This window comes from Apteryx rowi, unplaced genomic scaffold (assembly GCF_003343035.1).
Source record: "Apteryx rowi isolate R43461 unplaced genomic scaffold, aptRow1 scaffold_899, whole genome shotgun sequence".
Taxonomy (NCBI): Eukaryota; Metazoa; Chordata; class Aves; order Apterygiformes; family Apterygidae; genus Apteryx; species Apteryx rowi.
In genome coordinates this window covers 100486-116803 of record NW_020451203.1, presented here as the reverse complement: position 1 = coordinate 116803, position 16318 = coordinate 100486, and the positions used below count along the sequence as shown (strand labels likewise).

Below are 16318 nucleotides of genomic sequence, written 5' to 3'. Positions count from 1 at the left end.
TATTTCCATTGCTAATTTAGAGGGAATAATAGCAAAAAAGTGGAACTCCAGTATATAACGGGTCACAGACGTTCTCTTCTATCTTGCGTTCAAAGTGCCCAAAGCCTGGCAAAGCTTATCGTCACTTATGTAATCTGGCATAACAGGATATAGATACAACAGTCAGTATTTATTTAAGATAGCTCATTTTAAATAATCACCACACAACACAAATCACCCTACTGATTCAGATAGTTAATGCAGAATTCATACAACAAACCATTTCTACCAGCTCATACTGAATTCTAGGCCCTCTAGACACGGAGACTAAACATGCTAAATATTCTACAGTGGATGTGGACTGAACACAGCCCATTGCTCACACAAACCTTCTCCAGATGATTAACAGCTATCACTCACACTCAAAGATGTATCTGAATAACTATCATTAGAAACTATTACACCAGCCTGATTTCTTTAGGATAATACTGCTGTATTCGTCACTTTATTATTTCATAAAAAGGAAAAAATGATGAGTTTTAACACGTATGGCATATATTTAAAATGGCAAATGTCATTCTAATTCGAGCAAGTCATAAGAGTTGTAAGTTTTGTTGATTCTACCATAGGAATTGAATTTCAAAACTAAATATTAAAAAGATATAAAAATAACCAACCTTATTTTTGGAATAAACATGAGCTCTTAGATTAAGCCAGTCATATTTAACACTGAAGTTTGCTTACTAGGAAATATAATTTCAGTTAATGAGAAAGTCTACTGAGAACCTTGGAAATAATGCAAATTTTGGTATAGGTATCTTCTATACTTAATCCTCAATGAGCATTTTAATACTTTACCAATACCAACTAAGGGTTTTATAATCTGCAAGGCAGATAACAACTCTGAAGTCACTGTAACAACTCTGAAATCATTGTAAGGTATGTTTAAGATCTGAGACCCTGACTTTTTAACTTCTGAGTTTCCAAACAAAATCAAAATTGAAACTAAGCAATAGTTTTAATGTACATAATTTAAAGGTATATATTTGTTTGATATTCCATCTCACAATTCACCTTGGACAGCAAGACCTGTCTTATTAAATTCAAGATCACTGTGGAAATCCCAGGTATTACCACTGAGAAAGACAGACAAAAGAGACATTTTAGTTTTAAAGGACAGTTTCAATGATTAATGCAAAAAACAGCACCTGAAGCCAAATCAAAATTAGGAAGTTGACTGTTATAATTATACATTATTGACTACATATTTATTATCAGCTTGTAATTTAAATCCAGTATTCTGAACTGTTCCCCCTCTTGAAAGGTGTTTGAAATGCTAACGGAACACCTAAGTGCTGCTGAACTGTAAACACGTATATCAGTCTCACAGCACAGAACTCAGATTTCTAGGTTGAAGGTGAGGTGCAGGTAGTGTATAATCAAGCTAGAAAAAAAAATTCTGGTTTCAGAGAATCACAGAATGGTTGAGGTTGGAAGGGACCTCTGGAGATCATCTAGTCCAACTCCCCTGCTCAGCAGGGTCACCTAGAGCACATTGCACAGGATTGCATCCAGGCGCGTTTTGAATATCTCCAGAGAAGGAGACTCCACAACCTCTCTGGGCAACCTGTTCCAGTGCTCTGTCACCYTCACAGTGAAAAAGTTTTTCCTCATGTTCAGATGGAAGTGTCTGTGTTTCAGTTTGKGCCCGTTGCCTCGCGTCCTGTCGCTGGGCACCACTGAAAAGAGTCTGGCTCCATCCTCTCGACACCCTCCCTTCAGATACTTGTACACGTTGATAAGATCTCCTCTCAGCCTTCTCTTCTCCAAGCTAAACAGGCCCAGCTCTCTCAGCCTTTCCTCATAAGAGAGATGCTCCAGTCCCCTAATCATCTTTGTAGCCCTTCGCTGGACTTGCTGCAGTAGTGCCACATCCCTCTTGTACTGGGGAGCCCAGAACTGGACGCAGTACTCCAGATGTGGCCTCACCAGGGTTTGATGAAAGCATTACTTGGGAAGGGAGTGTAAAAACTTCTAGTGAAAACTTGCTAGCTCACTTAACTGCCAGAATGCCATCTTCACTTCTCCTTGACCAGAAATAATATTTCCCCCAAGTCTTGTGATCTGAAGATGCTGGAGGCAAAGAAGAAAAAAAATCCATAACTAATTTGAAGCCATACTCATTTTCTTTGATTATAAAGTCAGTATTTTAACTCAAATAAAATGACCAGACTTTCCACTACATCTTAGCTGAAAAGTGTTACAGAAACTTGTATTATGCAGCAAATAGACAACATGGCTGCTTCTTGGCTGTAAGCAGAGACTTGGGGAAGTGGGGGGATGACCCTAAATTCTAAGTTAGTATTGCAAACCRTAGATATATGTAATGCTGTGCCCCAGTAGCTGGCGATATCTACAGTCCCTCCAAACTACAGTTGGTAGTACCAGAATTCATTAAACTGCAATACATATCACAGGAAGGTATCTTGACACTTGTTCAAATGTACCTTATATTCTTTCTAGGGAGAATTTTCTTCCTATATATTTAATTTTCAGCTAAATTTTGTTTKGTTCATCAGAACAGTGTGATGCAAAAAGTCTAGTTTTTAAAAAAAGCACAAGAAATTTACCAGTGGGGGAGATAAGAAGAAAGTAGTTTGAATGATCTGCATAGGAAAGGGTGGGAAAGAACAAGAAATGGCAAGAAACTACAAAGGGAACGAGGGAGGGAAAGAAGGACAGAAGGAAGGTACAATCCAAACACTTTGTATTACATTTCAATGACATAAGGTAGTTATAAACCCTAATTTACCCAGAGAGTACTATCTAGCTGCTTTGAACCACTCCAGTACTGCAAAAACTACTGAAAACATACTAAGGACCATTAAGATTAATCAGGACATTGAAGTGGATAAATTGGATTTTAAGATCACCAGAAATATCACTTGGTGACTTTCTGATTTTTTTTTTTTTTTTTTTTACTGTTCATGTACAAGAAGAAAAGAATGAAGAGAAATTCTATGCAAAAATCTTTATAAAGAAGTACAAGTAAGAGAGTACACATCAGCAATTTCAAAGCAAATTTCTCATAAAGATGTTGTAGCTTCTCTCTACCTGCAGTTTACTTACCATACTCTGTTACTCAGTATTTTTGTTATTTTTATAGAAATAATTTGTAGGGACACATTACTTGCATTAAAAATTATCAAGCATTTAATGTACAACTTTGAGGACTTGTCTTGACGTATTGAAATAACAAGTTGATCAAGGCTGGCATTCCTCAACAGCGATCATTTGAAGCAATAATCATTATCCTTTACCTAACAGGAAGTATTTAAAGAATACTTTTTCAAAATAGGCAGATTAAGTCACAAGATACACTAAAATCTAGGTTTAGTCAGATTATGCTAGTTACTACTTAATGGAAGTGAGTCACTTCCTGTCATCAGGGCAAACAGTGCAACTTCCATTTCAAGTGCGAGCATTTTGTGCTCCTACAAAGATCTGTGCTGAACCTTTTATTTTGATGATGCTCCATGCGAAGTTTCCTTTCAGGTTAAAAAAAATAAATGAATGCACTAGAATATCTTAATTCCTTCTTCCTGCTTTTAAGCATGTTCTATATTTTGTCTTCCAAATACAGATTTTGGTTCTCCTTCCACTGCAAAAGTCTGTAACTTTGGATCCCCCCTCCCACCCCCCATCAACTTCTGGTTAGAGACTTAGCAAATTTTTATGTGGTTTATTTGGCAGATAATAGATGATTCCCACCTTTTAGGAAGAAGATCTCTATTAAGAAGCAGTGAAGAACATCCAAACACATTCTCCTAATACCTGAGCTGCTAATTCCTTTCAGAATTGTTTTTTCTCTTCCCCATTAAATGATGTAATCATAAAAAGTTATTTTGTACATACAACACACAGTACCTGGGTCATGCATTTGTGCCTGCAACACATGACATTACTTTTTGTACTCCTAATACACAGCAACAATATAAATAGCATATTCAGGAACAGAATGCATTCAGCTTAACCTCAAGCTATAATAGCTCAGAGTTGCATTGTCTCTGAAGTTTACTAAAAGGCTCATTAATCATTGCAAGTTAGAAATAACGAGAAACTTAAACCACAAAGAAATACAGATTTCCATGAAAATTCATTAAATGGAAGAATTATAAACAGCATGTAGTAAGTGTTAATGACTTTTTCATGTTTTTAAACAACATTCATGGATCTAACATATTTCCCAACAAGGGAACAGCAAAAATGGGCAGAAGCAGGACTTCGCCTAGGCGCAGTGCCAGTTTTCTCATTTATCTTTCTAAATACCCCGCAATCTGATCTGCACCACCTCTGCCATACATGCTTCAGGTGTAATTCAGGTTTACAAATGAAGAACAGCAACCTGGAGTGTTACGGCGATGCCCACAAGCGATCAGGTTCAGAGTAGTGAAGCTCGCTCGCCACCAAACCCGCACCCTGCTTGAACCTAGGGCCGTGGTGGCTCCAAGGCCAGTCTGCGCTCGGCGGGGCTGCGAGCTCTCGGCCGTGCTTTCCACACTCTTTCAAAGCAGATTTCCAAATGAGAGCTGAAAAGCGAGGCTGGTAGCTGGTAATCCAGCCGCCAACTACAATAGACAGCTAATCTGCCTTCTCGTTCAGTGTATCAGACTACTCTGAGAGTTTTTTGACAGGGCAGTTTATAACCTGGATAGCTTCAGTAGTCAGTTATGCGAAATAATTCGTACAGGAGCATACCCGAAACAGCACATGCGCATACTGAAATGTCTCCTGGACTGCATTTTACTTGACCAGTGCATGCACGTGTTCAAGTCAAATTGACAACACGTACATATAAATGCATACAGAACTCCAGAATTAAAAGTCTGACTGCAAATTTCTCAACAGGAAACACCTGCAGTGAACAATGATACATCTTCTTCACTAACAACATGTAAATAATATATACACTAATTTTACTAGCAGCAATTTTTGCAAATAATGCTTCAAAACCAGACTCGTGTACCTCGAGTAAGTTAGCCTTTGACTAGTACTACGTAGAATTCAATTACATTATCATAATGGTCCCTTCTGCCTTAAAAACCACAAATCTGTTTTTAAGTGACTTCAGAAAAAGATGAATACTTTTAAATGCAGAAATACTTTTGGACGAATGCAAACAGAAATACTTTTGAAAGCACAACAGTGACTGCTTGTCTGGGTAAGAGCAACAAAAAGAAGATAAGCAATTATGTTTCCTCAAAAAACAACAAAACAAAACACTTGGCATACAATTTTCAGCTAAACACACTGTTGCATAACAAAAACCTTAATATAAACAGTTTTGGACAGTTCCCACCTCAAGAGCTTTTCTCAAGATACACTTTTAAACGATTAAGTTTGCATGGCTTTAAAAGACCGGAAAGCTGCACAGCGCGCGAGGGCTGTATCGAAGCTCCCGAAGCGCTGCTGCCGCCGGGAGTTTTCCAGGCGAGTTTCGCCCTTATCGCCACCTGTCGCCCCTCGGGTCGAAATCCGAGTAACTCCAGAGCTGCGCAGGGAGCCAGGCGCCGCGCTCAAACACACGCTGGGCCCCAGCCCAGGCTCCACACGCGCGGGGGCTACGACGGGACCTCGGGGCCGGCGCCACCGAGACCAGAACGGGTCCCAGGGCAGCTCGCGGGCTCGGCCGGGGCCGCCACCTGCCGCTGAGGGGCGGCCAACCGCCCGCCTCAACGGGCGCCCCCGCCGCGCGCCCCCACCGCGACTCCGCAGCCCCACAGAGGGACGGGGAGGGGGCCCCGGCCGGGCGCAGGCGGAGGCGCGTCGCAGGCTCCCGGGGCCCGTCGCGGCGGTACGGAGCGGCGCTGCGGGTCGGGGGGCGAGGAGGGCGGCGGGCTAACGGCCAGCCCCGGCGGGGCCCGCTGCGGCGCGGCGCGGCTGCTGCCCTCGCCCCCTCCTTCGGGGCGCGGAATGGCGGCGGCGGCGGCGGCACTTACTGTGTGGGCGCGGAGAGGGGCGCGGCGGCGGCGGGACCGGAGCGGAGCGGCAGCGTCGCCCCCGCGGCCGAGCGGACCGAAGCTGCCCGCGCTGAGAGCAGGGCAGGGCGGGGGGCGGCGCCTCACCGCCCCGCGGAAGGGGTGGGCGGTGGGAGCGGGGCAGGGCCGGGCGGAGCGGAGCGGCGTGTCCCGCCCGGCGCGGCGCGGCGCAGCGGAGCGCGGGCGCCGAGTCCACCGTGGCTCGAAGGGTCCCGGTGCAGAGGGGGTCTCCGCTCCAGCGCAGCCGGAGGCGCTGCGGGGACAGCGGCCACGCTGCTGCCTCCGTGCTGCCTCTCTGCAGGCTCGGGGCACCTCTGCTGGCGGCAGCAGCTGGCTGACTGCTCCGTAACTACTCCAGTAGTTTGGGCCGTTGTAGAGGTGTGAAAAGTTAAGAGTTTCATACTTTCACACACTGTGACATTTATATGAAATTAGGCAGAGGTTAAAAAAAGTTACTGAGGAAGATGACAAAAAAAGCCTAATTTCACTACAAAACACCACTAAGCGCAGCATACAACTGTCAGTGGAGTAGCAGTCTGACTTTTAAAAGACCACATACAAAATGCTAATGTTTAAAAAGCTAACATATAAAAAGGAAAGCAGAAAGATCATTTACTTTAAACCAATTACTTTATTTTCTAGAAAGTAATTTGATGAGTGTGCTGAATGTGCCCATTAGAGGTGATGCTGTTATCTTTAGTAAAAATAAAGGTTTGAAGAAAAACTATCCAGGCTCCAAGCTTATTTCCTTTTAATCGCAGGTGCTTTTTTCTTCCCACATGTCATACCAATTGTAACTAATCAAACACTGCGTGCTGGTAGGAGGAAGGGAGTGGTACCTAGTGTAGGAAACCGCAACACTTCATTTCTTCTAACTGGTAGCAGAGGCTTCCAAAATGCAGAACATGTAAGCTCACCTTATATGCCACATCTGGAATAAAATATAAGTCTATTCCATTCCCCAGCTTTTTCCATAAACATATTTTGCAACATCAGCAAAACACCTGTTTACAACTTAAGCAGCAAGCCAGTTTAAGTACCTAGATGGCCAGAGTTTTAGCTCTCCCAAATTACTGATGAAAGCACTAGTGAAGAACTTGGATCACAAAGGTGTTTGAGCTAACCGAATCAATTAGCAACAGAAGAATGTAAATCTGACTGTATTATGTATTGCTCCATGGACTAACACAGGGCACACATTCTAATCTGTGATATTTGAAAGGGACATTATCAACTACAGAGTAAGTTATTTTTTCTGGACATGAAGTTATTAGTGATTAAACACTGGTAAACATCATTTTAAAGTTCAGTTTGCACATATGCCTACTTCATGCATATAACCCTGGGTAGCCAGTATTAACATTTTGTTTGAGTCACAAACAGCAACAGGCAAAAATCAGTAGAAAGTGTTGAGGGCAACAACTGGAACAGCTTTGAATTCAGCTTTTCCTCAATTACTAGATTTCAAGTTGAGAGTGTCCCTTTAAAAAGTTTTAGATACAACAGAAGTTGACTCATTTTAGATACTATCATTGTAAGAAAGCTACCAATAAAATGATTTAACATAGTTGTTAAACATCAATGAACATTATACAAACAAACATCTTGTTTATAAATGAAGTAGCAGCAACATGGAATTATAGGAGGTTGAGTCTCTGTAGGATTTATTTGAAAGATTATGATGTGGCAAATACATTGTGATTTTACATAATTTAGTTTTGAGAGTAGCTTATGGCAACTACAAACATTATGGAGAATGCCTGCACCCAGTCATTACTTTTCTGGTATAAGCGTGAGTTCGCCAGATAAAGGAAGGAATGGATATTCAAAGTGCAGTTCTACTCAGAAAATTGGCAACATTCTATGTCTTGGCAAATCCCACATAAAATCTGCTCAGTTTACAGATGAAAAAACAGCTTTTTGTAATTGCCAGTACAATAAGCTGAGCTTGAAATATTAACTTTAACAAAATATATATATTTAAGGACAGAACATCAAGGACATTATACAATGTTCTCATGATTTTGTACATTTTCATTTTCTGAATGTAACTTCTATTAATTCAATGGATTCATAAAACTAATGCATGTACATAAGCAACTACAAAGTCTGGGTTCCAGGGGATTCTGTTAGTGTTACTCCTAATGCCATAGTTTTGCTTCTTTAACAGGAATAAAGAGGAAGATACTCAGTCACTGAGCAGATACAAGGTATGCATCGGGCAAGTCTGGTTTGTAAGGTGGTGCTACTTTTAGTCACTTTTCTGGTCTATCACTGTAAACTGTTTTAATACCAATTTTGATTTCAATTATTAATAAATGTTGTGGAAGAACAATTAGAATTGAACCACTGAACAGCTGTATCATTTTGAAAATGCTGCCACATATTTCTTCATGGCAAAATATTCACATTCTGTTTATTGCACAATTTGAAAGTTCAGGTAATGTGCATAAAAACCTTCTTAGTGTTTGCACTGTGACTTGCAAAACATACATTTAAAAGGACCTTAATACAATTTACAAAATCTTTTTAAACAATTTTATATTCTTAAGATAAAAGCATCCTGAGAATGTTACAAAGTTCATTTTACAAGCCCTTCATTTCTACTATGCTTTATTTAACCCCTCAACCCCTAATCTGACTTTTTTTTTTTACATTTAATATCTTGATGTTATATTTCACAAAATATCTTTTAGAAAAAAAGTACACCATCTGCATTCAAGTAACCCAGCCTTGCATCTAATTTACAAATTAAATGTTTATCAAGCTTTCTCAAGTTTTGAAATAGGTCAAGAAAAGCAACTCAAAATACTTACAGAAACAGTTTTTAGCTGATTAAAAAAAAAACTAAAGGCTTTGTGCATTAATATTTTGGTCAAACATTTAAGTTACACAGTTTAATATTTTGGCAAAAAAAAAAAAACTATCCTCTTCAATATATTTTTCTTTCATTTTATACCAGAAGTAAATATACAGTACAAAGAGCGACAGTATTAAAAGTACTTCACTCCTGATCTTTTTTTTTTTTTTCTTCCTTTTTTAGAGTACTTAAGCAAAGCAGACAAACAGGAACATAAGTGCTGGAAATCAATTGAGTATCTTTGGGCTAAATAAAGTCTTACCAGAAAAAAATGTAAAAATAAATTAGTTCTTTTTCTCTACAGACGCGTAAATAAATATTCTTTAAAGAAATTCTAATGCCATATTCTAAAGCAACATCTTCCTGTATTTCTTGATCAAGGCTAAAGCTTCACACAATCTTGACAATTTTAATAAGAAGATATCCGATAATATTTACATATTTTTGTAAAGAGAGTGTTCAGGGTTAAAAATATACTTCTTAAAGGTAAGTCTGCCATCCTGATGGCAGTGATTCAAGCTATAGAACAGAAGATAAGTTATAGAATATCCTTCAGTTTTGTATACCCTAGATTGGAGGAAAGAGTTTGGGTGAGTTGCAGAGGTAAACAGCCTGGATTCCAGGAACGGAGAGAGACAGTGGCTCATTATACGAACATTTGCTTGGCCAGTTTCTGATACAGTAGGTGTATCTACTGAAATAGGCTTTGCTTCTTTTCTAGACATAGCTATATGTTTTTAATCTGTGGCTGACTAAACAAGTTTAGAGGAGAGAGTGGTTGCCACAGTGAAAGAACAACATTATCTAAGGTTTCCATCTGGACCTGGTTTCAGAGAAAGGCCAGGTGAATATAAGCAGAGGCCATGCCCAGATGGTACTACCAAAACAGGAAGAGTAAACCACTTCAGCAACACCTTAAGAATATAAATATATAATTCAATGTCATGTATAGCTTATTTTAGGCAACAATCAAAATCTGAAGGACCTCGTTAATCTTTAAGGCATCAGTGCATTAGGGACTAAAAGCTCCAGGTAATAAATATGAAAACAACAACAAAAAAAAAAGCAGTATCTTTGTGGCATGAGCTATCATGGTCTATTTGCTTTGTTGGCTATTACAGGAAAAATATTTTGGGGGTGATGGTGGGGGAACTTTACACATTTTATTGAGAAAAGTATTAGATCATAAACTTCACATCATTTTTTAACACTTCATTTAAAGGGCTGAATCTATCAGGCAGGATTCTCATCTTTACTGTTCCATCGGCACCACAGGAGAATATGTGATTTGCTGGTCCTGCCTCAATTTGCATGACCCCTGTCCCAATGTTTCTGAAGAGGGACTGTCGAGCATGCTCATTGATGAAAGTGTGAAGGAGATTAAAGGTAGACAGACTCCATACCTGAAAAAGCATCAAAACATCATCAATCTCAATATACAGATAATTGCTATGATCTTAAAACTCACTAGTAATCAGTCATGGAAAAATTGGCCTGGACTACGTATTGCATTTGTCTTTGACACTAATTGTAAAAAAAGATATATAGCAATCTATAATGACAGAGTTATAGAATACTATGAATATAGAATTCGTATTTATAATAAGAAATATTTCTAACTGCAAGGAGGACTGCAAGACAAGACTAAAATGTCATAATTAAATTTGTAAGTGTATGAGGATCAGAGTTGAGGACAAATGTAGAATGTAGGACATATCTGACTATTCCACACCTATGTAAGGTTTTCGCAAATTTAAAATGAATTTGAATTTATACATTATCATCAGCTCTCTTCTCCCTCCCTCTCATTAAAAAAATACCTTTATGTTGCCTTCAGCAGATCCTGTGACAAAATACTCTTCTGTAGGATCAACAGCAATTGCTTTGACTGGAGAATCATGACTCTGAAGTAATTGTTGCTGCTGTTTTTGGCGAAGATCAATGATACAAGTAAAGCCTTTTCTGCCTCCAGATATTAGCAGCTGATGTTTTGGAGCATATGCCAGCACAGTTGCTCCACTATCATGACAAATAAAAGCTGAAAGCCAAAGCAAATGTATTTAAATAAACACACTGTACTAACTTTAATTTTCCATCAATCTCTAATGGTTTAAGACAGTAACAGTGACTTTGAAACTGTAATGGAACTGGACACAATCAATCCGTTTAATGCAATACTGTATATATTTAAATCTAGCTTCACATCAAACATCCTGAAGTTGTAGTATTCCCAAACTAAGCAATTGCACTCTGCATGAAAAAAACCCTCCTTCCTATCCCATTGTAATCAGACTCTCACAGAGGCGGATTCTTCTCACATCTCTAATGCTTGTTATTTTAAAGCATACGTTTTCCATACAAGACATCAAAAACATTTTTCAGCCCTCCTAAATTACTTGTCCTAATAGCCTATGACAACAGTTTCCACTGGTTATTTTAAATTTGCTGCTTTTCACATTTGTTTGGATAATACGCATTCCTCTTAGTGAGACTGCATTAGTTACTGTAACTGAAGAAAGTGAATGCAGATTACAGTTATCAGAACAAAGCCCAGTATGTCCAAGACTAGATGCTATGAACCCTAATACTTGGCACGTAACATACTGTATTTGTGGTTCAAACTGTTCTCTGAATTTAGGTTTAGAAATCCTGTGTGTCTCATACATGCCTAAGCTTTCACCATAATTTAATTAAGAAGGCTTTGCAGCTCCTCTCTGCCCAGCCTTATTCTGAGTTTTAGACATTGGAATTTACTTTTCTCATTACAGTGAAATGTTAGTAAGAAAAATAATAAAACCCAATTAGATCTAGGTATTTCATCTCTCAAACTAGTCTAATCAAACAGGTACATACTTATGACAGGAGACTAATTCTTCTAAAGCTTTTTTTTTTTTAAATACTGTATGTAGGTATCTATACATGCACACATATGCTAAAAGCATCAAAAAAATCCACCGTTTGGCATAGTACCTAAAATAAAAATGATATAAAACTGGACAACATTTGAAATCAAAGACACACTGTATGTTTTACAAACATTACAGTATCTTTAAAAGTTCATCTCTAAAAAACAGTATATGAGATCTTGATTTGCACATGTGCTTGCTAAACCTATTCATGCAAAAAAGTCACTGACGATTTTCTAGAAAATTTGGTATGTTTATTTACAACCATAATTCCAGAGATCTATTTCCATAATCATGGCTTCTCGGAGGGTTGGATTTTCACAAAGGCAATGACATTTATATCAGTTCATAAAAAGAATATCTGCTTATATTCTTTACATATTATATAGAAACAGCTAATGCATCTGGACATGTCTAATGTTATCTTAACCATTATTTGGTCTAATACTTGAATGATAAATTGAGTGGGTGCTCTCTGATTTATCAGTACAGACACTGCCATAGGAACATGGAATTGAAGGATGTTTATGTATAGTCATGCAAATACAGTAACTGTGGTTAAAAACTGTACTTTTTATAGTTGTATAGCTATCGTCTTCTCAATACTCTAGTCACTATAAGCAGGAGTTGCTCAAAACCTTTAAAAAAAAAAAGAACAGAAATTAAAGACCTCTAGCTTTCAGGCATTGTGCTTGTGATGCAAAGATCCTAGGTATGCAAAGGAAGATGCTCATGTCCATGAAACTGATCATTTATATATACACCACTTATCAAGAATCTATTTTTAATATAGATTCCTGAGGATATACCCACACAGGACAGTGCAAGATGTTTGGCTACTAATATTCAAGTTGCTTCCCACAATAACATTTCCATAAAGACAGACACACATGTATTTAATATGATCAAATATTTTGCTGGATGTATTTTACTTACCATGCACCAAGCTATTTGTAGGTGAAACCAAGGTATCCCAAAGACAAATATTTCTATAGAAAAAATAATGTTTTAATTCAGTGAGAAGTGTTCTAAGAAGTATTTTGAACACTTGAAATAAGTCATCTGAATATTTTAAAAATTTATTCCATACACAAGAGCACTGAAAACAGACTTTTTAAAAGTTAATACCTTTGAGGTGACTCCAAATTACTCTCATCATTCCTTTGCTTATGTGTCTATTTTAAAGAATTTCTAACCTTCCCTAGTAAGAAACCTTCCATTGCTTAAATCCCAAATAAGAAATCATTAATCCCTGGACTTGACAAGATCAGTTATAGACACGCTGCAAGAACACGCCAGCTACACAGTCATTCTACTACTAGTTATTCTCATAAGGGATTCATGTTAAGATACAGTCTTTTGTGGCTGAATTTACCTGCATGCTAGTATTGTTTTTGCTATTTCTTCAGCAAAACTGACTTAAAAAGTTAAACGTCAACTGAAAAGCTATTGACAACCCCTTAAGTCTATTAAAAAATAAATAAATAAATAAGATAGGCTTATATCGAGCATGAATGGAGGAGCTGTGCTTCCTTATAGATTCATCTTTAGTAGCTCTGTGGACTTTAGATGCAAACTCCTCCCTCCTCCCCTCCCTGGGGAAGAAAGATCAGAAGTATGCTCTCAAACTCCCTAAGGAGAATCATTAAGAAAAGCCTCACTTCATTTTCTCTTTATCACAGCAGCAATTAACATTCTTACCTGTTGTCCGTAGACAATCCTGCTGTGGCTATCAAAGATGATGAACTGATGAAAACAAAGTCATTGGCTGTTTTGTTATGACACTGCCAGGTCTGAAAAATTGCAGTTTAGAAATTATTTATTAACTAAAGAAAAAGCAGATTTTGTGTTAGCATGAAAGCTTAAGCCTCCTCAAGAAGGTCAGCTGCTTCAAAAACATTTTAAAGAATACAGCATATAATGGTATGTGTTTACCTTCTGATACTCTTAATTTCTCACTCAAGTAGACTTTCCAATCCTGTTTCATTGAAATCATATCAAAGAACATTTACATTATTTCAGATCTAACATTGCATCTCCAATTTAAGAAATATGATTAGGATTTGAGAATTTGTCTGTCAAATAGGTCACATAACAACAAAATATTACTAAAATTTAATCAATACAAGTTTTAGGATAGTCCTGGCTCACTCCTAACTATTCTAAAGGAGCCAGGAAAATGAACACCACAAGTTTATGGAAGCCAGTTTAGGTTTCAGCTCACCAAATACGGTTTCGGTGAGGTTCCAGTAAGTGGGCAACACTTCCAGTTTGTTTGATATAAACTGATATATCCATCAGCATCAACAATTCCAAACTGAAATAAGAAATACAAGTTGTAAATATGTACGTATGTGTTATATCGTATACTTAAAAATATATCCTTCATTTACTTCATACATTAAGAGTAACTATATCATCATCATATAGTCCACTAAAAAGAAAATCCTTTGTCCCAGGAATCTTTACAGCTGCTGTTTTCAAGGCAACTTGTCAAATCTAATTTGGTACATACACTGATACTGTACTAACATGTAAGGAGATCGCTAGTGCACACCGCCACTTTGGAAACAGAGCGGCATGCCTTCCGATAATTTGTAAGACTTCACAACATAATGAAAAGACTAAAAATTTCTGGCATAGTTAACTACCAAAACAGCAGTTTACACAAGAGCTGGAACAAAGTGGTTATACAATTGTTATAGTACAGAAATATTTAAAATGGTAGCTGTTCCATAAGCATTTATGTCTACAGAGACCTCAATAATGCATAAAGATTCCAAAAAAAATTTGCTCCAAGAAATTCTAGTTCATCCTTCAAACAGTGCATATATATACATACACACACACACACATATATAAAATACACACACACACACACACAGAACCTGAACACTAACAGTATATATGAAAGATGACCTAGGATTTTTTTTATATATAAATAACATTATATAGATATATTACACATATATTTTAACATTTTTAACGTGCAGCAGAAAAGCAGGGCCTTGAGAATTATGATGTCACTGTATGTCTGAGAACACAGAAGTTTTCTACAACTGGAGAAACTACTTTGGATTTGAAGAATCCGATGTTTCTGCTAATCTACAATTGTTTTTTCTGTTCAAATAAAAAAAGAGGGTAGGGAGAGAAGTGTTCTGTCAGTTACCTTATTTCCTTGATAATTGAATCTCATTCGAGTTACCCTTGAATTGCCACCAGAGCGAAAACATGTGATTTGTTGTGCATGACCCCATTCAAACATTCTTACGCTACCATCTTGAGCACCTGTCAGATCTGCAACAGAAGATATTCACATAACTTTTCACAAGTGTCCTAGCAGCTGAACCAGAAGGTTCTTTCCAAAATTTAAAGAAATGTCACAGCAACACACAAAATCCTCAAAATAACTAGCACTAAAACAACTGCATAGTACCTGCCATACCGTAGGAGCAGTGGGTACCACTGAAACTTAATAAGCAAGTATATAATCTTTAGATAACTTTGTTTTTAATAAAGTGAACTTACAATATGGTAATGTTGGATGAGAAGCCATTCTTCTGACATTATTAATAGCTTTCTTGAGCATCTGTTCAACATGCAAAATAATAAAAAAAACAGTTAAACAATACTACTGAAGAAAATACCTACTGAACGAAAATAATGAGTGATAGACAATTGTTTCCTTGAGAAATTCCTATTGAAAGCAAGTACTGCTTTTAGAAATTCAGACATAAGTTAGTTTCTCCCAAGACTAGTGTAGATGTTAATGCTTATGCAGCTTTTACACCCAGGTAAATATTAACTTTTTGCTTCAGAGATTTATGGATCCAAATATAAACACTCCTTAGACTGCAGTCTTACCTCTTTTCTTGCCAATTCCTTTCTGATTCCATTAAATTTATTGGAATATTCCTGAATATTGTAAGATAAGCAAGAGAGAGGAAGAAGCAGAAGCATGTAAAGAAAGAGGTAAACAAACTTTAACATAAATAAAAAAAAATAGGAAGGACTACATTAATTTTCAAGACTAGATAGTTTATTGTCACCGACTGAAAAATAACTGTGATTATTTGTGGCCATCCAGAACAAGCAATATAGCTAGCAATGGGTAAACCAAAGATTTTTCAAGAGCATTTATTAATTGCAAAAATACAGATCCAACAGATTCTCAACAGCACTTTTGGTCTTATTCCAAAAAAAACTTATTCCAAACTTTCCTTTGAGCAAGACACATTACCAAAAATGCTACTTTTCCCATGTAGATTTAACTGATCAATTCCTAACTAGGAAGAGCTCAATAAACAAAGAAAACTGGAGACAACAAACAACTAAGATAACAAATTCCAAATTAAGTGAAAAGTCCAGCCCATAATATTACCCCAATGGGAAGGACAATGTGGGGAATTCTCATCAGGGAAATGCATCTGTTTTTAACTTGCATGCCTCTTCCCTTGGTTTCCTTCTACCAATGTATTTCAAAGTTTAGTCTTCATTCATTTCTATCAGCTCTCCCTAGAAGCTTGCGACTGTTT

At 37.7% G+C, this 16318-nt stretch overlaps 2 protein-coding genes across 16 annotated transcripts in view; both read right to left on the bottom strand.

The window, feature by feature from the left end:
- The window catches only part of TNFAIP8 (TNF alpha induced protein 8), a 65084-nt gene extending 59065 nt beyond the window's left edge, over positions 1-6019 (bottom strand). The window contains exons 1-2 of one of the 2 annotated variants that reach the window (XR_003257732.1): positions 5979-6013; positions 1906-2112 (exon numbers count right to left, since the gene is read on the bottom strand). Coding sequence is in view for 1 of the 2 variants with exons in the window: in XM_026091098.1 (XP_025946883.1) it covers position 5979 (1 nt within the window). In the remaining variant the exon portion in view is untranslated. Of the gene's footprint in view, positions 1-1905; positions 2113-5978 lie in introns of those variants that run through there. The other variant, XM_026091098.1, reaches the window with a different exon arrangement.
- A 1645-nt stretch (positions 6020-7664) lies between these two features.
- DMXL1 (Dmx like 1) overlaps positions 7665-16318 on the bottom strand; it is a 76227-nt gene continuing 67573 nt past the window's right edge. For 9 of the 14 annotated variants that reach the window (XM_026091076.1, XM_026091079.1, XM_026091081.1 and 6 more), the window contains 8 exons: positions 15648-15698; positions 15312-15372; positions 14953-15080; positions 14008-14100; positions 13485-13576; positions 12720-12772; positions 10698-10915; positions 7665-10280 (listed from right to left, as the gene is read on the bottom strand). In XM_026091076.1, coding sequence (XP_025946861.1) covers positions 10056-10280; positions 10698-10915; positions 12720-12772; positions 13485-13576; positions 14008-14100; positions 14953-15080; positions 15312-15372; positions 15648-15698 — 921 coding nt within the window. In that variant the 3' untranslated portion in view covers positions 7665-10055. Of the gene's footprint in view, positions 10281-10697; positions 10916-12719; positions 12773-13484; positions 13577-14007; positions 14101-14952; positions 15081-15311; positions 15373-15647; positions 15699-16318 lie in introns of those variants that run through there. The other 5 variants (XM_026091078.1, XM_026091082.1, XM_026091090.1 and 2 more) reach the window with 2 other exon arrangements.